Source organism: Bufo bufo, chromosome 2 (assembly GCF_905171765.1).
Source record: "Bufo bufo chromosome 2, aBufBuf1.1, whole genome shotgun sequence".
NCBI lineage: Eukaryota > Metazoa > Chordata > Amphibia > Anura > Bufonidae > Bufo > Bufo bufo.
In genome coordinates, this window is record NC_053390.1 from 536,395,616 (window position 1) to 536,417,994 (window position 22,379).

Here is a 22,379-nt window from a genome sequence, read left to right on the forward strand (position 1 = left end):
CGATAACAGGCAGTGCGGGCGGGGCTCACTCACTGACGTCACACGCCTGCGCCGCCTAGTGAGTGAGCGCCGACCGCACTGCTTGTTACCGGAGCTGAGAGTAAGGTACCCTAGTAAAGAGATGAGCGCTGATTTAAAGTTAAAGTTACGGATTACAGTTAATAAATGTATACTCCTCTGAGCCGCGGGTCCCTGTATAATCTAAACCCCAGGCAAGCGTCCCTGTCACCATGGGAACGCCTGGGGGTTAGAATATACCATCGGATCTGAGTATACCCGGCGTATAGGACGACCCCCGACTTCTGAAAAGAATTTCTAGTGTTAGAAAGTCGTCTTATACGCCGGAAAATACGGTACTTTTTGTGTAAAATTAACTAGATATAATGTGTCATAGACTGTAAGTCAAAGAAAATTATTACAAAGGTTCATAAATTCTTCTCACAACTGTGCTGTAATTAGTCTAGTGTCTGAACTGTTTTACAAATAAATTTGCATACATCAAAAATTAAAAAGTATTTGTTTTTTAATGGCAATCTTCATTATTTCAGTCCTAGTCAAGTGATGATCATACAGCTATTGATCATACATTGCTCTCATAAGCCAGGTAGTGTGGTAGTGTGCCAAGTGGGTGATAACATGCGCTCCACCCGTTCCTGCTGAGAAACCGCAGTAAACTGTGACAGTTTTGCCACACAGTCCTTTGCCAATCAGTACTGTAATGAGCCATATACAGTACCTGCATGTCCATTGCATTACCAAGGCAAATATTCATCCCCTGGGAATAAGGAAGGTTCACAATATTGGACTGCAAGGCGAAACAGAAAGTGCATTGGCACATGGCATAACTCCCCCTATGTGCTGAAACTGGAATACCTACTGAAAGTAAATGAAAACTCCCAGTCACTGGAGACCAAAACCCCACAAGAATCTAGCGACAATATCCACACGTGTTATTTAATCTGAGTTGCAAGTAAAAATATACCGTAATTGTGCAATAATCACATCATTCAGAAAACATTCATATTGCTCATTCCAGTTCATTTTTATGTCAATGGTATCAGGTCTGTGAAAATGGTGATGATATAGTGCACACAAATAAGGCTGCCTTGGCCTGGTATCTAGTAAAGCAATCACCAATCATATTCCTGATATTCGTACCCAAACGTACTATGACAGCTAAAAATCCATTTTTATCAAAACGATTTTCCCTAGTCAACGTAACCCAATATCAGTAAACCCTTGGCATCGTGTCATGGTTGACTACACTTGAATAGTTATAGCTTTCCTGGATATTTTTGGGGGAAAGTCCTTCGTTCAAGTCAAGTGAAAAACAAAGACTATATCTAATAGAAGGATGACGGGTAAATCTGGAAAAAGAACAAGGCCAGAAGTATGCTTTCAGTCTATAAAACTTTGTATTGATCAGTTATCCTTCTGAAAAACATTATTTTCTCCTGCAATAATTTTACTGTAGTTCTTCTGCTGTTCCTGCTTAAATGACTCTTTCACTTTGTCTCTTTTCAGGCCTCCGTCCCTACAAAATCAGAGAATAGAAACATTCAGAAAACAACACTGATGGCCTAATTATGCAAGTACCATTGAAAAAAAAAAAAAGTCCCATGACTGCTACCCACGGACACCCATCCTATCTATCTACAGCACTTTTAGCTGCAGCCAGACGTTAAAAGCTATGTACACCATTTGAGGCATTTTTTTATGGCATTTTAATTATTTTGGGCTAAAAATCTTATTGGACCCTTTTGAGTTTGGTATGGGGGAAATAAATATTAGCTTGTACTGAAAAACTCTGTATACGTACCAGGGTAGTTCAATCAGTCCACCTCGTTTAGCAATAGCAGATTTAACTCTGTTGGCAAACTGAACAGCATCTTCACCCTCCTGAGAAAATAAAAAATGTCAAACAAATGGAGTAAATTTACATTTCGCAATCTGAATTACATCCAATGTGACAGGGGTCACAATATATGAATATTCTATTAATAATTTTAGAGAATTGATCAGAAGTCCTATTAATTATAAAAAAGGATATGCTAGAAAATCAATTTTCAAGTTTCAAGTCAATAGGGCTGAGCATGCAATGTTTCCCAACTGGTGCACAGTGTAGGGATCGGTGCTGGTGCACCACATTTTCTGTAAAAAACAGCCAATCAGCAGATGTGCCAGGAGACAGATCTCCACCAATCTCATATTGAAAACCTATGCCAAGGATAGGTCATCAATATTTATTGCCAGGAAGCCCCCCTTTAACCTCTTGCCCACCGCCGCATGACTTTATACATTGTGGCGGTGGGCTCTTAACCTGACGTATAAGATGTAATAGTGCCCCCTGCTGGCTGTAAAATTAACAGTGACGCTGCATACTGTGAATTAACCTGTTCCTTAATTCACCTTAAAAATAAAAAAATCAGTAAAAATAAATAAATCTGAAAAACAGAATAAAGAGAAACACAAAAAAAAAAGAAAAAAAAAAAAAGGTTATAGCAATAGTATAGCTGACTACATACACAACCAAACACCCCACCAATATATATATATATATATATATATATATATACACACACACACACATATACATACACACACACACTGCTCAAAAAAATGAAGGGAACACTTAAACAACACAATGTAACTCCAAGTCAATCACACTTCTGTGAAATCAAACTGTCCACTGAGTGACAATCAATTTCACATGCTGTTGTGCAAATGGGATAGACAACAGGTTGAAATTATAGGCAATTAGCAAGACACCCACAATAAAGGAGTGGTTCTGCAGGTGGTGACCACAGACCACTTCTCAGTTCCTATGCTTCCTGGCTGATGTTTTGGTCACTTTCGAATGCTGGCGGTGCTTTTACTCTAGTGGTAGCATGAGACGGAGTCTACAACCCACACAAGTGGCTCAGGTAGTGCAGCTTATCCAGGATGGCACATCAATGCGAGCTGTGGCAAGAAGGTTTGCTGTGTCTGTCAGCGTAGTGTCCAGAGCATGGAGGCGCTACCAGGAGACAGGCCAGTACATCAGGAGACGTGGAGGAGGCCGTAGGAGGGCAACAACCCAGCAGCAGGACCGCTACCTCCGCCTTTGTGCAAGGAGGAACAGGAGGAGCACTGCCAGAGCCCTGCAAAATGACCTCCAGCAGGCCACAAATGTGCATGTGTCTGCTCAAATGGTCAGAAACAGACTCCATGAGGGCGATATGAGGGCCCGACATCCACAGGTGGGGGTTGTGCTTACAGCCCAACACCGTCCAGGACGTTTGGCATTTGCCAGAGAACACCAAGATTGGCAAATTCGCCACTGGCGCCCTGTGCTCTTCACAGATGAAAGCAGGTTCACACTGAGCTGAGCTCATGTGACAGTCGTGACAGAGTCTTGAGACGCCGTGGAGAACGTTCTGCTGCCTGCAACATCCTCCAGCATGACCGGTTTGGCATTGGGTCAGTATTGGTGTGGGGTGGCATTTCTTTGGAGGGCCACACAGCCCTCCATGTGCTCGCCAGAGGTAACCTGACTGCCATTAGGTACCGAGATGAGATCCTCAGACCCCTTGTGAGACCATATGCTGGTGCGGTTGACCCTGGGTTCCTCCTAATGCAAGACAATGCTATACCTCATGTGGCTGGAGTGTGTCAGCAGTTCCTGCAAGACGAAGGCATTGATGCTATGGACTGGCCCTCCCGTTCCCCAGACCTGAATCCAATTGAGCACATCTGGGACATCATGTCTCGCTCTATCCACCAACGTCACGTTGCACCACAGACTGTCCAGGAGTTGGCAGATGCTTTAGTCCAGGTCTGGGAGGAGATCCCTCAGGAGACCGTCCGCCACCTCATCAGGAGCATGCACAGGCGTTGTAGGGAGGTCATACAGGCACGTGGAGGCCACACGCACTACTGAGCCTCATTTTGACTTGTTTTAAGGACGTTACATCAAAGTTGGATCAGCCTGTAGTGTGTATTTCCACTTTAATTTTGAGTGTGACTCCAAATCCAGACCTCCATGGGTTGAAAAATTTGATTTCCATTTTTAAATTTGTGTGCGATTTTGTTGTCAGCACATTCAACTATGTAAATGTCAGCACATTCAGTTATTACATACACACTTTATTTTAAAAATCTAGGTATTCATTTTAGCTATATTTAGTATAGTAGTGTTTTTTTTTCTGTGCAAAATATAAATATAGAATTTTTTTTTTTTAAAAACCCACTTAAAATGTCCAAATTTACCCAGGGGAACAACCTAAAAAAGTCACTTTCAAGGGGCTTGTAATGTTTTGGCGTTGTACAACATTTTTCTGGCAGTATGGAGCCATAGAAGTCTTGCGGCGGGCCCAGCTAGCAAATAAATTACATAAATAGCTTCCATTTACAAACGTATGGTAATGGTTTTAGAAATGTTTTGTCTTTAAACAGTTTGGAACAGTTACAAAAAAAATTATAAGCAAGGAAAAAAAAATTTTTTCCTAATTTTCACAGTTTTTCCTTAAGTACTAAAAAAATATATATCGGTCATCTAATGGCACAAAAAAAAGGTCTAAGGTGCCCCGTGAAAAATAATATCAAATACACGTTTGCTCGCTCAGAAACTAATTAGTTATTTGCTACAACTGAAAAATTGGCCTGGTAAGGAAGGGGGAGTAAACACGCCGGTAATGAAGCGGTCAAGTGCCGGTACATAATTTAGCACACTGTGTACTAACAGCCGAACCATAGTGAACATGGTGGGCAAAGCATTTTCTGAAAAGCAAACCTTTGTACACATCAGGGACAATAAAAACTCTTAAAGTGAAAAGCAGCTCACTGGGACACTTATTAAAGAACAGCCACGAGGATAAAATTGTGTCTTCAAGGTAGTGTCACCGGGAAACTCATTATTAAATGGGATTTCCTGGAAAAGGTAATAATGACATCCTCAGGATAAGTCAACATTATGACATCAGCGGGGGTTCGAGTTTCTGCCCCCCTGCTGATCAGCTGTTTCAGGGAGTTGCTGCGCTCACCGGAGCTCTGGTTAACCACCTCAGCCCCCAGTGCTTAAACACCCTGAAAGACCAGGCCACTTTTTACACTTCTGACCTACACTACTTTCACCGTTTATTGCTCGGTCATGCAACTTACCACCCAAATGAATTTTACCTCCTTTTCTTCTCACTAATAGAGCTTTCATTTGGTGGTATTTCATTGCTGCTGACATTTTTACTTTTTTTGTTATTAATCGAAATTTAACGATTTTTTTGCAAAAAAATGACATTTTTCACTTTCAGTTGTAAAATTTTGCAAAAAAAACGAGATCCATATAGAAATTTTGCTCTAAATTTATAGTTCTACATGTCTTTGATAAAAAAAAAATGTTTGGGTAAAAAAAAAATGGTTTGGGTAAAAGTTATAGCGTTTACAAACTATGGTACAAAAATGTGAATTTCTGCTTTTTGAAGCAGCTCTGACTTTCTGAGCACCTGTCATGTTTCCTGAGGTTCTACAATGGCCAGACAGTACAAACACCCCACAAATGACCCCATTTCGGAAAGTACACACCCTAAGGTATTCGCTGATGGGCATAGTGAGTTCATAGAACTTTTTATTTTTTGTCACAAGTTAGCGGAAAATGATGATTTTTTTTTTTTTTTTTCTTACAAAGTCTCATATTCCACTAACTTGTGACAAAAAATAAAAACTTCTATGAACTCACTATGCCCATAACGAAATACCTTGGGGTCTCTTCTTTCCAAAATGGGGTCACTTGTGGGGTAGTTATACTGCCCTGGCATTCTAGGGGCCCAAATGTGTGGTAAGGAGTTTGAAATCAAATTCTGAAAAAAATGACCTGTCAAATCCGAAAGGTGCTCTTTGGAATATGGGCCCCTTTGCCCACCTAGGCTGCAAAAAAGTGTCACACATCTGGTATCTCCGTACTCAGGAGAAGGTGGGGAATGTGTTTTGGGGTGTCATTTTATATATACCCATGCTGGGTGAGAGAAATATCTTGGCAAAAGACAACTTTTCCCATTTTTTTATACAAAGTTGGCATTTGACCAAGATATTTATCTCACCCAGCATGGGTATATGTAAAAAGACACCCCAAAACACATTCCTCAACTTCTCCTGAGTACGGAGATACCAGATGTGTGACACTTTTTTGCAGCCTAGGTGGGCAAAGGGGCCCATATTCCAAAGAGCACCTTTCGGATTTGACAGGTCATTTTTTTCAGAATTTGATTTCAAACTCCTTACCACACATTTGGGCCCCTAGAATGACAGGGCAGTATAACTACCCCACAAGTGACCCCATTTTGGAAAGAAGACACCCCAAGGTATTCCGTGAGGGGCATGGCGAGTTCCTAGAATTTTTTATTTTTTGTCACAAGTTAGTGGAAAATTATGATTTTTTTTTTTTTTTTTTTTTTTTCATACAAAGTCTCATATTCCACTAACTTGTGACAAAAAATAAAAACTTCCATGAACTCACTATGCCCATCAGCGAATACCTTGGGGTCTCTTCTTTCCAAAATGGGGTCACTTGTGGGGTAGTTATACTGCCCTGTCATTCTAGGGGCCCAAATGTGTGGTAAGGAGTTTGAAATCAAATTCTGAAAAAAATGACCTGTCAAATCCGAAAGGTGCTCTTTGGAATATGGGCCCCTTTGCCCACCTAGGCTGCAAAAAAGTGTCACACATCTGGTATCTCCGTACTCAGGAGAAGGTGGGGAATGTGTTTTGGGGTGTCATTTTACATATACCCATGCTGGGTGAGAGAAATATCTTGGCAAAAGACAACTTTTCCCATTTTTTTATACAAAGTTGGCATTTGACCAAGATATTTATCTCACCCAGCATGGGTATATGTAAAAAGACACCCCAAAACACATTCCTCAACTTCTCCTGAGTACGGGGATACCAGATGTGTGACACTTTTTTGCAGCCTAGGTGGGCAAAGGGGCCCACATTCCAAAGAGCACCTTTTGGATTTCATAGGTCATTTTTTACTGAATTTGATTTCAAACTCCTTACCACACATTTGGGCCCCTAGAATGCCAGGGCAGTATAACTACCCCACAAGTGACCCCATTTTGGAAAGAAGAGACCCCAAGGTATTCGCTGATAGGCATAGTGAGTTCATGGAAATTTTTATTTTTTGTCACAAGTTAGTGGAATATGAGACTTTGTATGAAAAAAAAAAAAAAAAAAAAAAAATCATCATTTTCCACTAACTTGTGACAAAAAATAAAAAATTCTAGGAACTTGCCATGCCCCTCACGGAATACCTTGGGGTGTCTTCTTTCCAAAATGGGGTCACTTGTGGGGTAGTTATACTGCCCTGGCATTTTCCAGGGGCCCTAATGTCTGGTAAGTAGGTAAATGACCTGTGAAATCCGAAAGGTGCTCTTTGGAATGTGGGCCCCTTTGCCCACCTAGGCTGCAAAAAAGTGTCACACATCTGGAATCTCCGTACTCAGGAGAAGGTGGGGAATGTGTTTTGGGGTGTCTTTTTACATATACCCATGCTGGGTGAGAGAAATATCTTGGCAAAAGACAACTTTTCCCATTTTTTTTATACAAAGTTGGCATTTGACCAAGATATTTATCTCACCCAGCATGGGTATATGTAAAATGACACCCCAAAACATATTCCCCAACTTCTGCTGAATACGGAGATACCACATGTGTGACACTTTTTTGCAGCCTAGGTGGGCAAAGGTGCCCAAATTCCTTTTAGGAGGGCATTTTTAGACATTTGGATACCAGACTTCTTCTCACGCTTTGGGGCCCCTAAAATGCCAGGGCAGTATAAATACCCCACATGTGACCCCATTTTGGAAAGAAGACACCCCAAGGTATTCAATGAGGGGCATGGCGAGTTCATTGAAAAAAAAAAAATTTGGCACAAGTTAGCGGAAATTGATTTTTTTGATTTTGTTCTCACAAAGTCTCCCTTTCCGCTAACTTGGGACAAAAATTTCAATCTTTCATGGACTCAATATGCCCCTCAGCGAATACCTTGGGGTGTCTTCTTTCCAAAATGGTGTTATTTGTGGGGTGTTTGTACTGCCCTGCCATTTGAGGGTCTCCGCAATCATTACATGTATGCCCAGCATTAGGAGTTTCTGCTATTCTCCTTATATTGAGCATACGGGTAATGAGATTTTTTTTTTCCGTTCAGCCTCTGGGCTGAAAGAAAAAAATGAACGGCACAGATTTCTTCATTCGCATCGATCAATGTGGATGAAAAAATCTCTGCCAAAAAAAGAAAAAGGAGGGGAAAGGCGTCTGCCAGGACATAGGAGCTCCGCCCAACATCCATACCCACTTCAGCTCGTATGCCCTGGCAAACCAGATTTCTCCATTCACATCAATCGATGTGGATGAATAAATCATTGCCGGGATTTTTTTTTTTATATATACAAAGTGTTTGCCAAAGTATATGAACACCGCCACCTCCTCAGCTCATATGCCTCGGCAAACGTATCTTTTACTGCAGAGGAGAAATCTCGTCTTGCAGCGCCGCATACACCGACTTGCGTGTAATCTGACAGCAGCGCAATGCTTCTGTCCGAATGCACATCAGTGCTGCAGCTAGTCGATCGGTTGGTCCACCTGAAAGGTAAAAAAAACAAAACAAAAAAGAAAAAACCAGGCCGCAAAGCAATAACTTTATTAACTGTTGAACAGAACATAGAAACTTTTTTTAAACTTTTTTAACTGAACATTTAACTTTTTTACTTACCGGTATTTTTTTTTTTGTTTAGTTTTTTTTACCTTTTATAGAACAAACCTCTCCTTCCCCATGGGACAATGTGCAAAGCGCAAATCGCCCAAAGATGTGGCGAAGTACATTATGCACTTTATCCCAGGTGAAAGGAGAGGTTTGCAGCAGCTGTGAGTGAATGGGCCCTAATAGCCCTGTGTGCCTGTCCTGGTGAGATGTGATCCCTATGCTAAGTGTACCTGTGTGTGGTACTTCCGGAAACACTCTCCATAGCATAGGGCAGGGTGGTCAGCACAGTCAGGACAGAAATAGCGGGTGTCACGCCTTATTCCACTCCTGCTACAGACACGACATCTTTTTCGGGGTGACGGTTGGGTTGAGGTACCAGGAACGACACTGGGGAAATGTCGCTCGTGTAGACGGCTAACTACACTGGTGGATGGGGCCACGGAACCTCCTGGGTAAAGGAGGTTCTCGATGATCTCTTCCTGGAATTTGAGGAAGGATCCTGTTCTCCCAGCCTTACTGTAGAGAACAAAACTATTGTAGAGCGCCAATTGAATTAAATATACAGACACCTTCTTATACCAGCGTCTGGTTCTGCGGGAAACTAAATACGGAGACAACATCTGGTCATTGAAGTCCACCCCTCCCATGAGCGCATTATAGTCGTGGACACAGAGGGGCTTTTCAATGACACGGGTTGCTCGCTCAATTTGGATTGTCGTGTCTGCGTGAATGGAGGAGAGCATGTAAACGTCACGCTTGTCTCTCCATTTCACCGCGAGCAGTTCTTCGTTACACAAGGCAGCCCTCTGCCCCCTTGCAAGACGGGTGGTTACAAGCCGTTGGGGGAAGCCCACGCGACTAGTTCGCATGGTGCCACAGGCGCAAATCCGTTCTAGAAACAAATGCCTAAAGAGGGCCACACTTGTGTAGAAATTGTCCACATAAAGATGGTACCCCTTGCCGAATAAGGGTGACACCAAGTCCCAGACTGTCTTCCTACTGCTCCCCAGGTAGTCAGGGCAACCGACCGGCTCCAGGGTCTGATCTTTTCCCTCATAGATCCGAAATTTGTGGGTATAGCCTGTGGCCCTTTCACAGAGCTTATACAATTTGACCCCATACCGGGCACGCTTGCTTGGGATGTATTGTTTGAAGCCAAGGCGCCCGGTAAAATGTATTAGGGACTCGTCTACGCAGATGTTTTGCTCAGGGGTATACAAATCTGCAAATTTCAGGTTGAAATGGTCTATGAGGGGCCGAATTTTGTGGAGCCGGTCAAAAGCAGGGTGGCCTCTGGGACGGGAGGTGGTATTGTCGCTAAAATGCAGAAAACGTAGGATGGTCTCAAATCGTGTCCTGGACATAGCAGCAGAGAACATGGGCATGTGATGAATTGGGTGCGTTGACCAATATGACCGCAATTCATGCTTTTTTGTCAGGCCCATGTTGAGGAGAAGGCCCAAAAAAATTTTAAGCTCGGAAACTTGGACTGGTTTCCACCGGAAAGGCTGGGCATAATAGCTTCCCGGGTTAGCGGTTATAAATTGTGTGGCATACTGGTTGGTCTCTGCCACGACTAAGTCCAAGAGCTCCGCAGTCAAGAACAGCTCAAAAAATCCCAGGGCCGAACCGATTTGAGCCGTCTCAACCCGAACTCCAGACTGGGCGGTGAAAGGGGGAACTACTGGTGCGGCTGAAGTTGGTGACTGCCAATCAGGATTTGCCAGCACCTCAGGGACTCTAGGGGCTCTACGGGCCCGTCTTTGCGGTGGCTGCGACGGGGTAACTATTGCACGTGCCACCGTACCAGCTTCAACTGCCCTTCTGGTGCTCGCTACTTCACCAGGTTGTACGGCAGTGCTGGTACTAGGTCCAGGAAGGGCTGCGCTGCTGGTGTATGCCTCACCACGTGATCCGGCAGCGACAGCCCCACTCTGCTGCTCTTGAAGCGGATCCTGCGTAACCTGTGGTCTAGCGACATGGGGCCGGGTACGCCTGGTGCTGCCAGGGACCTCCACCTCCTCGTCCGAACTTTGGGTCAGAGAGCCACTGCTTTCCACAGGTTCATATTCTGACCCGCTAGATTCGTCAGATGAGGGTTCCCACTCCTCATCCGACTGGGTCAGAATCCTGTAGGCCTCTTCAGAAGAATACCCCCTGTTTGACATTTTGGACTACTAAATTTAGGGGTATTCCCTGAGACTACCCAAGAAAAAAAGCAAACCTGTCTTACAAAGGGGAGGCTAGCGAAGTACCGGAGGCTGCTGCGGTTGATAAAAAATATCAAAACTGATTTTTTTATCGCCGCAGTGCGTGTAAAATGAATGTGCAGTGATCAAAAAATAATAATTTTTTGTCACTGCGGTGGGGCGGGCGTGGGTGAACGCACGTGTGGGCGACCGATCAGGCCTGATCGGGCAAACACTGCGTTTTGGGTGGAGGGCGAGCTAAGGTGACACTAATACTATTATAGATCTGACCGTGATCAGTTTTGATCACTTACAGATACTATAAAAGTACAAATGCTGATTAGCGATACGCTAAACAGCGAATAAAAGTGGGTGCGGTGGGGTGGGCGCTAACTGACGCTAACTACCTAACCAAGGGGCCTAAACTATCCCTAAAACCTAACAGCCAATACCAGTGAAAAAAAAAAAGTGACAGTTTACACTGATCACTTTTTTTCCTTTCACTAGTGATTGACAGGGGCGATCAAAGGGGTGATCAAAGGGTTAATTGGGGTGCAGGTGGGTGATCTGGGGCTAAGGTGTAGTGTTGGTGTACTCACAGTTCAGTCTGGTCCTGTGCTGGATCCAACCGACGAAAAGGACCAGCACAGGAGCAGACAAGCCATATAACAGATCATATTTACTAATATGATCTGTTATATGACTTTGGATTGGATTTTTTGAAAATCGCCAGCCTGCCAGCCAATGATCGTTGCTGGCAGGCTGGTGACGAACTTGTTCTTTGAATTTTGCCGGCCCGCGATGCGCATGCGCGGGCCGGCTTGGAGCGAAATCTCGCGTCTCGCGAGATGACGCGTATATGCGTGACTCTGCGCAGCGCTGCCACCTCCGGAACGCAATCCTGCGTTAGGCGGTCCGGAGGTGGTTAAAGAGGCAGGCTCCCAGCTGCTTTCTAAGGACAGCGCCGTACATTGTATAGTGGCAGTGCTTGGTATTGCAGCTAAGACCCATTGACTTGAATGGGGCTAAGCTCCAACTAGGCCGATGTACAGTGATGTCAATGGCTTAAGCCTCATTCACACGTCAGTGTTTCACGGACGTGTGCTGCACATGTTCTCCACGAACAGCACACGTCCCTATTTATTTTAATGTGTGTATTCAGACTAGGGTTGTTGCGGGTATCGAAATTTCGATACCCAATCGATACTTTTGTCCCGGTATCGATACGATACCGGGATTTCCGTTTTTTCGATACTGGGCTGCGCTTCTGCGCAGTCTAGTATCTCTGAACATGAGCGCGCTGCTATCGGCGCGCTCATGTTCTCTCTCAGCAGCACGGGGAGAAGGAAGCTGTCCTCCCTCCCCCTGTGCTGCTGCCGCTGCCACCAATGAGAAGAGAGGGGCGGAGGAGGGGCGGCAATGAGAAGAGAGGGGCGGAGGAGGGGCGGCAATGAGAAGAGAGGGGGTGGAGGAGGGGCGGCAATGAGAAGAGAGGGGCGGAGGAGGGGCGGGCGCACTGCGCCACCAATGATAGGATTACTATCGGAGCGATGGGAGGAGACATCAGCTTCACTAGTGGGCGTTCCTTTTCCCTGCGCTGCGATTGGACAGCGCTACAGCCAGGGAGAAGGAACGCCCACTAGTGAAGCTGATGTCTCCTCCCATCGCTCCGATAGTAATCAGCAGCATGTGGAGCAGGAGAGGAGACAGTAATGGGGCACTGCGGGCGAACGGAGCGGCGCCCAGGACTAAATGGTGAGTGCTGAGACATCGCTGGGCGCCGCTCTGTGTGGCCTAATAGTTAAAGTCTGGACTCATATACAGTAGTCAGTCTTTAACACATACAGGAGGCGGGTGCCGGCAGCAGAATCGCATTGCGGGCACCCTGCCCCTGACAGGGAGCTGCGATCAGCGGCAGTTAACTGCCGCTGATCTGCTAGTACCCGCCTCCTGTATAAAGGGGTAAAATCATTGGTGGTGCAGTGTGCCCCCCCCCCCTCAATCCCCCCATCCCATTAAAATCATTGGTGGCACAGTGCGCCGGCCCCTCTCAACCCTCCAGTATTAAAATCATTGGTGGCAGTGGCCACAGGGACCTCTCCACTCCCCCTCATTGGTGGTGCAGTGGCAGCTTCTGATCGGAGCCCCAGCTGTGTAAGCCTGGGGCTCCGATCGGTTACCATGGCAGCCAGGACGCTACAGAAGCCCTGGTTGCCATGGTAACATCCCTGATGCTGTGTGCACAAAGCACAGAGCAGCAGGGACAGTGTGGAGTCCTATTCACCCTGATAGAGCTCTATCAGGGTGAATAGGAAAAGGGATGAAAGATCCCAGGTTCTAGCCCCTAAGGGGGGAAATAGTTATTAAATAAAAAGTGAAAAAAAAAAAAAACACTAAAATATGAAGTATAAATCACCCCCCTTTTCCCAATTTCACATATAAAATATATAAATAAACATATTACATCGCCACGTCAGAAAAGTCCAAACTATTAAAATATTTAAAAAAAATCTAGGTGGTGAATGCCGGAACAGAAAAAATAAAATAAAAACTGCGCGATTCGCCATTTTTAAAAATGAGGAATGCACGTGGCTTTTTTTGTTTATTTTTTTCGCGTGGTATCGAATGGTATCGAGTATCGCAATACTTTTTCATGGTATCGAAACCGAATCAAAAATTTGGTATCGCAACAACTCTAATTCAGACATCAGTGTTTTAGCACTGTGCGTGGGTCAGTGTTTTTAGCACGGATGCATGCTCTATTTTGTCCATGTTCACGGATCCATCACGTCTATTATAGTCTATGGGTCCGTGAAAACCCACAGATACAACACAAATGCCATCCGTGTTTCATGGATCATTAAGAAGAGATGCTTTGAAAATTATTTTTCAGCTGTGCAGTGTCAGTGAAATACGGATGCAACACGGACAGCAGAAAACGGACACACGGACCCAACAAGGATCCTTCATGGACAGCTTCACGCAGGCATCACTGAGCACCTGCTCACGGATTTGAGCACGGACAAGGACGTGTGAATGAGGCTTTAGGAAGAGGCTGCGGCGCTCAAGGCCTCTACTAACAGCTGATCAGCAGGCAGGGCTGGTGCAAGGATTTTTGCCACCCTAGGCAAAAGCAAATTTTGCCGCTGCTTAACTCCGCCCATTGACCACACCCCTTTTCCCGCCCCTTTTTCAGCCACCTATTGCATGCAACATTTAACTATGGTCGTGTACCCTGTGCCAGTCTGACTATGGTCATGTATATATAATATCCAGCCATTGTCTGCCACCTAGTACCATCCCAGTGATGCCAATTACTCTGCGCTGTTCAGCAGGTTGGCACACCAAACACGAGCAGTGCCACCTATTCACTGCCAGGCGCCATTCAGCCACTGTCTGAAATCCTGTGCCACCAGGGCAACATAAAACAATATGCTGCCTTGTGCCCTCTGCCAGTCTGGCACTGTCCTGCACCCTGTACCATTCATAGCCCTTTAGACAGTCTGTGCCACCTATTAGGCTCCATGTGCCACTGCTGGGCACCCTGTGCCAGTCAGAATCTATGGCCGCTAGTCAAGCAGCAGGTGTGCCCTGACCCCTGTACAAAAGTGTGTGCCACCCTGCTGCCAGTCACTGTCCTGCAGCCTCTGACACCCTAGTGCAGGTTGTCAGAGTGCGGTTGCCAGGGGTGCTCACCAGGTTCTGCTCCTCGCTGTGCTCCAGGTCCACATTGCCTTGGCTCTTGCCAAGATCATGTGTCTTTGGCGTGTGATCCCGCGAGACCCACCTCTGGAGGTCACTGGTCTCGCGGGATTGCTTTCATAGCTGTGAGGTTAAATGCCTTGCCTCTGATGTGAAAGGTCGTGAGTTCGAATCCCAGGAGAAACTTTTCTGAAAGAAAGCCTAAATGAGATTCTCGTAGCTGTGTGTCAGCTGACTCGCACTCATCGGAGCGCATCCGGCTGGCAAGTACAGGAATAGAAGGAGATGATGTCAGATGGATGACAAGTAGGGGGTGGGGCGCGGCCGGCGCCCCCAGGCAGAGTGCGCTCTACGCGGTTGCCTACTCTGCTTATGGGTGGCGCAGGCCCTGTCAGCAGGGGTCCCGGGTGGCACACCCCCGCAGATCTGATACTGATGACCTATCCTGAGGATAAGTCATAAACATCTTTTCCTGGATAACCCCTTTAGGGGCATTTACACATGCACATATTCAGTCCAGGAAACATGCTCCATTTGACAGCTATTTTCCTGCAACACTGCCTGACTGCAGGTCCACTATACTGTACTAACAGTAGACCAATGATCAGGCAGGAAATCACAGCATTATAAATCAGTATGATGCTGTGAGTTTGGTCAGAGAAGCAGTGTTTGGTCCAGGAAATGCGGTCGTTACAGAGAGCATGTTTCCTGGACCCAACACACTTGTGTGAAACTGGCCTAAGCCAAGCACATTGCCTTGTAAAACTGTCTCAGCTCAATATATTGATTACATTATCTTAGCAATCCATTGCATCATTTTAGAGGAAAAATACTTTGACTCAATATGCAAATGAGAAGTTAAGTGCAGCGAGGGCGGACCCAAGCCACTCTGTGCACCCTTGCTCTTCTCCTGCTTCCTCTGTCAGCTCCTCCCTCTCCTTGATTGACAGAGCCAGGTGAGAGGACTAAGCGGAGGGGCTAGCAGAGGAAGTAGAATTCAACAATGGATCGCCAAGTAAAAGGTATCATTACAATTAGCTGAGCCAGTGCTACAAACTTCTACAAAGCAGCGTGTCTGTTCTAACAAACAATACATTTCCTGGTGACAGATTCCATTTAATAGAAAAATTGTTAGTCCCCACAAAAATATAAAATAAAAAAAGGGGGGGGGGGGAATGCTTTGCGGGGCATTAGCATTTTATGTAAATGACCCACCATACCAAATGAATCGGGTCTGAACTTCCTTTCGAGCAGCTCCCATCGCAGCCAGTGCCTCTTTCTATAAACCCCGGTGGCATACAATGTAAAGCTGTGAGACCTCATGGCTCTGACTAACGGAGAGCTGTATACAGCGTTTTGGTGCTTTCACATGATTCCCTACCCTTAGCTTTGTAATCAGTACACATCGTAAGGAAACATTAATGATATGCTACAAGCATGCAGCCCCTTTAATTGAAAGCAACAAATAAATCAGCACTTAACAAGCAAAACTACAGTATAGCATACCTGTCTTGTCATTGGGGGTAGGTACCATACATTGCACTTGATAGCCCAGCTTGTCATCATTCTCAGCAGGTATTTCACCATTGTGTATTTACCGCTGTTCCAAAATGCATCACCAAACTGAGGGTCATACTGAAAGACACATGAATAGAGACAATTTGATAACTGCACTTTTTTTCAATGAAGATTTTGTGAGACAAAGCGGAATGACAAATAAAGCAAAAAAGGACGGCCCTGCTCTAAAAGTGTAAGGGTACATGGTAGGATCCGAGGCTTGAGAAACAATTGGTAGAGCTCAGCTCATGAATATCAATCTCTCCAAATGTCTAACAAAAGCGCCATTCACCAAATATTAAAACTGTCTCTTTATTTGTTCAATGCATAAAAAGTACACACAGCCCAGGATGTGGAGTGCGCACAGGCTACGATCAGACCTAGGTACTGACATGGATGCATTAGCATTAATATATACACACTCCATGACTATCACCATGCTAACAATACATTAAAACAAATACTGCAACCGTGTAAATAACTACGAGAACATGGGCCTAAAGGGCCCAACGCATCAGCTTTAATACTCCATCATCCAGCTTCCCCATGTAATAGTTCCTTTTGGCGATCTCCCCCCATATGTAGGGGTTGAAAGTGTTCTATACCTGCAAGATGTAAACCTCAGGATTGCCGCCATGCATAGTTCTTATATCAACCATGTTGACCCATGTACTGTAATGATTGACCTATGATGTTCCCAAAATTACAATGATGCGAATGTGTTCCTGTAGATATTTACACTGTTTTTAGTATTTGTCTTAATATTGTGGGGGATAGAGATGGTATAAAGGTGAGTAGTGTCGTTTTTTTTTCAATAACATTTGTAGCTTTTTTACTCCTACAACACCTTTGACATAAAACTGCAAACTCCGTATTTTTCAGACTATAAGACGCATTTTTTCCCACCAGAAATCTTATATTCCGAATGCTAATGACCACTTCCATTATGGAAGCAGTTATTAGCATACAGGAGGCACGGGGAGGTGAGGGCAGCGCTGTGCTGGCTGTACTCACCCTCCCTGGTCTTCTTCCAGGTCCCGCTGTGCTGGGGAGCCTGATGGGGAACTTAGGCTGATGTAGGCTGGGGGGCCTGATGGGGAACTTATTGAGGCTGATGTAGGCTGGAGGTTTAATCGGAGGCTGATGGAGGTTGGGGGGGTCTGATCTGAGGCTGATGGAGCTTGGGGGTCTGATGAAGAATAGGGGTCTGATTTAGGGGTTTGCTCTGATGTCTGAAAAACTGAAGTGGTGTCCTGAATATACGCCTATTTGCACAATCAAACCAAATAATGTGAGGATAGGCGCTAAGATTATTATTATTATAATTTTCTTCCTCTAAATCCTAGGTGCATCTTATAGTAATTCCTGTAATCTAAGATATTGGATTGCTTAATGATTAGCACTATGTCCAATAAAAAAGCTTATTGTATAGTGCAACGTGATGTCTATGGTCTGATAAAATTGGGGCTATGTATCCCCAGTCTTCAACTGGACTTCACAAAAAAACAAGAGGAAGGTATACTGCCTGGGATTATGTGCTTGCTTACCTTTATTGCCACAGGATATATGGTTCCGCCAATTTCAAAACTTCCTTTTTTGAACATCATGACAGATGTGTTATTAATACAGGTACCTGCATTAGCAAAGACAGGGGTTTAAAATACAGTGGCTGTTCGAATAAAAATATTTGCACAGTTCATTATTTCTTATTAAATCTATATGTAAATGACACTTCTAGATGGCAATACATGCTTGGTAAAAGGAAAGGCAAAATAGCCAAGATATTTGTGTGCAGCCACCAATGATCCCAACTGGCTGCGAATGTTACTTCAGGGCTTAAATGGCACATTTCAGGGTTTGCAGCTTTTTTAATGCAACAATTTGCATTTATAAACAGACAAACCAGCAAGTCAAATCATACAGAGGCCCAGGCGCCAGCAATGCTCTATGGCTAAGGGGTTCAAAGTGGTTTAAAAGCAGAAACCAACATAACCTGTATATTCTACTTTTCATACCTGCCAGTCCTATGCTTAATATTGTGAACAAAGAGCATACACAGCTGTGAAATGTTGGAGCAAGGCCTTACATGTTCTCAGACCACCCACCCACATTATAGCAGTCAATGACACAGCTCCCCTTAATAGTGCCCTCGCCTCGGTTTCATAGGCGTTCCTTAAAGGGAGTCTGTCAGCACATTTACCCCTTTTTAACAGTTCCCATAGCGCTGTAGCCGCAACACAGATGATTAAAACGGTACCTTTATATGCTTTTGTGGACTTGTAAAACTGCCAAAAAACGAACTTTGATGCATATGTAAATGAGTGGTGCCCAGGCAGCTCTGCCTCTTCGGCTCTTATACCCGCCCAGCCTCTTCCTCTGCCCGCCCATCTGTTTTCTCTCCCCCTCAGCGAGATCCCGCGCCTGCGCGCTGACTTCCTTGGCCGGGGCATGCGCACTGCAATGCCCATTGCTGGCACGGCATCACAGTAGCTTATGCGCATGCGCTGCCTAACGGCGCAAAAACTGATACTGATAATGTTAAGAATTTTTGCTTCAGGTAATTCCTCTGCTTTTTGGTCCAAATGCAGGAAGAAGTTGTTACAATGGTTATCTGAGCTAAATGAATATCTTCCCAGGAGCAGTAAATGTCATAAAATAACAAAAAAAATAAAACTTTTTCCCTGCCACATCTTGTCGCATTTGATCCTGCTCATTAATGTCATCTTCCCAGCTGCAGCGACGACATTCCATACACACCAAGCCACCATCCAGCAAATCACTGGCCTCAGCAGTGTATGGCATGTGGCTGGTCTCACCGCCGATTAGATGCAGGAGTGACTTGTCAAATGCCAACTGAAGCACGACGGAGGAAGCAGCAGGGGAGGAAAGGATCGGTCATCAATATTGTGCTCCCGGAAAAACCCTTTAGAGAATGAACTGCCCTGGTATGTTATATGCCCGCTACTACAGTGCTGCTGCCATTGACTTCAGTGAGAGCAGCGCTGTAGTAATAAACCCCAGCTGCTACAGACACCCGCACATCAGCTTGTGATGGCCTAACCTTGGGATAGGCCATTACTTATAAAACCCTGGACAGCACCTTCAATATTTAAAATTTAGTTCACTTTTAGCTTATTACGCTTATGGTAATGCTATGGGTGTGCGACCTGATTAGGACAACTAATGTATGGATGAGAAAGCAGGTTTGATTTTGGCTGGGCACATATTTGTTATATACTGTATATTTGAATGCAAGGGGGCGTGCAGAGTAGGTTGCAAGGGGGCGTGCAGAGTAGGTTGCAAGGGGGGCGTGCACAGTGAATGCAAGGGGGGCGTGCAGAGTGAATGCAAGGGGGGCGTGCAGAGTGAATGCAAGGGGGGCGTGCAGAGTGAATGCAAGGGGGGCGTGCAGAGGGAATGCAAGGGGGGCGTGCAGAGTGAATGCAAGGGGGGCGTGCAGAGTGAATGCAAGGGGGGCGTGCAGAGTGAATGCAAGGGGGGCGTGCAGAGTGAATGCAAGGGGGGCGTGCAGAGTGAATGCAAGGGGGGCGTGCAGAGTGAATGCAAGGGGGGCGTGCAGAGTGAATGCAAGGGGGGCGTGCAGAGTGAATGCAAGGGGGGCGTGCAGAGTGAATGCAAGGGGGGCGTGCAGAGTGAATGCAAGGGGGGCGTGCAGAGTGAATGCAAGGGGGGCGTGCAGAGTGAATGCAAGGGGGGCGTGCAGAGTGAATGCAAGGGGGGCGTGCAGAGTAGGATGCAAGGGGGGCGTGCAGAGTAGGATGCAAGGGGGGCGTGCAGAGTAGGATGCAAGGGGGGCGTGCAGAGTGGGATGCAAGGGGGCGTGCAGAGTAGGATGCAAGGGGGGCGTGCAGAGTGAATGCAAGGGGGGCGTGCAGAGTGAATGCAAGGGGGGCGTGCAGAGTGAATGCAAGGGGGGCGTGCAGAGTGAATGCAAGGGGGGCGTGCAGAGTGAATGCAAGGGGGGCGTGCAGAGTGAATGCAAGGGGGGCGTGCAGAGTGAATGCAAGGGGGGCGTGCAGAGTGGGTTGCAAGGGGGGCGTGCAGAGTGGGTTGCAAGGGGGCGTGCAGAGTAGGATGCAAGGGGGGCGTGCAGAGTGGGATGCAAGGGGGCGTGCAGAGTAGGATGCAAGGGGGGCGTGCAGAGTGAATGCAAGGGGGGCGTGCAGAGTGAATGCAAGGGGGGCGTGCAGAGTGAATGCAAGGGGGGCGTGCAGAGTGAATGCAAGGGGGGGCGTGCAGAGTGAATGCAAGGGGGGCGTGCAGAGTGAATGCAAGGGGGGCGTGCAGAGTGAATGCAAGGGGGGCGTGCAGAGTGGGTTGCAAGGGGGCGTGCAGAGTAGGATGCAAGGGGGGCGTGCAGAGTAGGATGCAAGGGGGGCGTGCAGAGTGGGTTGCAAGGGGGCATGCAGAGTAGGATGCAAGGGGGGCGTGCAGAGTGAATGCAAGGGGGCGTGCAGAGTAAATGCAAGGGGGCGTGCAGATCAGGAAGTCTGTGAAGTGAATCTTCAGCCAATAGCTACACAAGAACATGTGCTACAAATGAAAATACACACCGTATATACAGCAAATACAGCATCATCTTAGATAAAATATACCTGAAATCACAATGTTAAGCTTACCTTCTGGGAAAATCAAAATGGGTAGTTTTTCCTTATCAAACACATGTTCTCGCAGCCTGTATAAAGAGTAATAAGTAAGTACAGTGAACCAAGTCAGTTGGCTATGCAATATAACAATACTGTAGCGGTAAAAGGGTGTTAACAGTCCAAAGAAAAGAAAAAAAAAAGACTCATTAGCAATTACATTTTAGAGTCAGCGCTTCGTGGAAGGGGCACTTTGGAACATGGCTTGTACTTGTTAATGGGATTTACAATCTTTTAAGTATGTAGTTCTGAATAGTCTTTGGCCATACAGACTAATGTGATCCACAAAGGAACAGCACTGGTGCTCCAGATTTACTATTTCTATAGGGAAATACAAGTATTACTATAATAGATATGTTAGGGATGGTGACAGGTTCTCTTTAAAGTGTCGCTGTACTTTGGGCAAACTTTTGACAGGTCATAACGACATACCAACAGTTCTTATTGGTGGGGGTCTGAGTGATGAGACCCCTGCAGATTACTAGAGCGAGGAGAGAGAAGCGCTCACATAGCATGCTCTCTGATCACTGCAGGAGATGGAAGCGAGACTGACTCAACAGAAAGTCTATGGGCCAGTCTCCATTCTGTCTCCTGCAGTGAGGAGAGAGAGGGCTCTCTGTTCTGTAGCCTTGTTATAGAGATCAGTCGGGGTCTCAGCATTCAGATTCCCCACCAATTAAAACTTTTGATATGTCACTATGGTCTTGTTTGAAAGCTGGCTACTAAAACGACAGCATTAGCACAACATAAATATATCACTGTTAGAAATCGTGTCGGGAATAATTGCAGGGAAAACCAACTTTTACTTTCACTTTCACCTGCATTTACTGCATCCCGATTTCTAACAGCGATATTTTTGTATTGTTTGATAGCTTGGAATGCCAGCAATATCTACCCATATCTCTAGCTGCTACCAATCCAGAAATACGAGCAGCTAAAGCAGCCGCCCCCCTGCCCTTCAGTATGGAGGAGGAGGAGGGGGCAGTTGGGGAGCTGACAGCCTGCAGGAGGAGAGAAAAAATAATAAGTTATGTATACAAATTTGTCATTATCATCATGGTACCGACCCACATAAATAATGAAGTTATGTTATTTATACCACACAGTGAACTTCGTAAATTATTTCCACAAAATAATGCAAAAATGGCAGTTTTTTTTATCTTTTCCCCTAAAAATAAATTTATAAAAAGTTATTTAATACACTATATATACCCCAAAATAGTTCCTAAAAAACCTAAAACTAATCCTGCAAGATAAAAGTAAAAAACTTAGACGAAAAAAAATTAAAAAGTCATGACTGCTGGAACACGAAGGGGGGGAAATGTTACTGGTCCTTAAGGCTAAAATTAATTATGCCACTAAAGGGTTAAAAATGCAAAAACATTTTTTTTTTTTTTTTGGTCCCCTGAGTTGTGCACCAACAAGATTTACTTCAGAAAGATATTAAAAATCTACAATAAAAAAAAAAAAAAGTTACATTTTTGGGAGGATTTTTCCACTTTTAATGTGACTGTTAAGAGGTTAAAAAGTCGT

General features: G+C 45.3%; 1 protein-coding gene across 1 annotated transcript in view; it reads right to left on the reverse strand.

Moving 5' to 3' along the window:
• Positions 1 to 443: 443 nt before the first annotated feature.
• The window catches only part of GPAT3 (glycerol-3-phosphate acyltransferase 3), a 62,545-nt gene continuing 40,609 nt past the window's right edge, over positions 444 to 22,379 (reverse strand). Inside the window, exons 8-12 of the mRNA XM_040417997.1 lie at positions 20,823 to 20,878; positions 17,730 to 17,815; positions 16,132 to 16,260; positions 1,820 to 1,899; positions 444 to 1,534 (exon numbers count right to left, since the gene is read on the reverse strand). Coding sequence (XP_040273931.1) covers positions 1,423 to 1,534; positions 1,820 to 1,899; positions 16,132 to 16,260; positions 17,730 to 17,815; positions 20,823 to 20,878 — 463 coding nt within the window. The 3' untranslated portion in view covers positions 444 to 1,422. The remainder of the gene's footprint in view (positions 1,535 to 1,819; positions 1,900 to 16,131; positions 16,261 to 17,729; positions 17,816 to 20,822; positions 20,879 to 22,379) is intronic.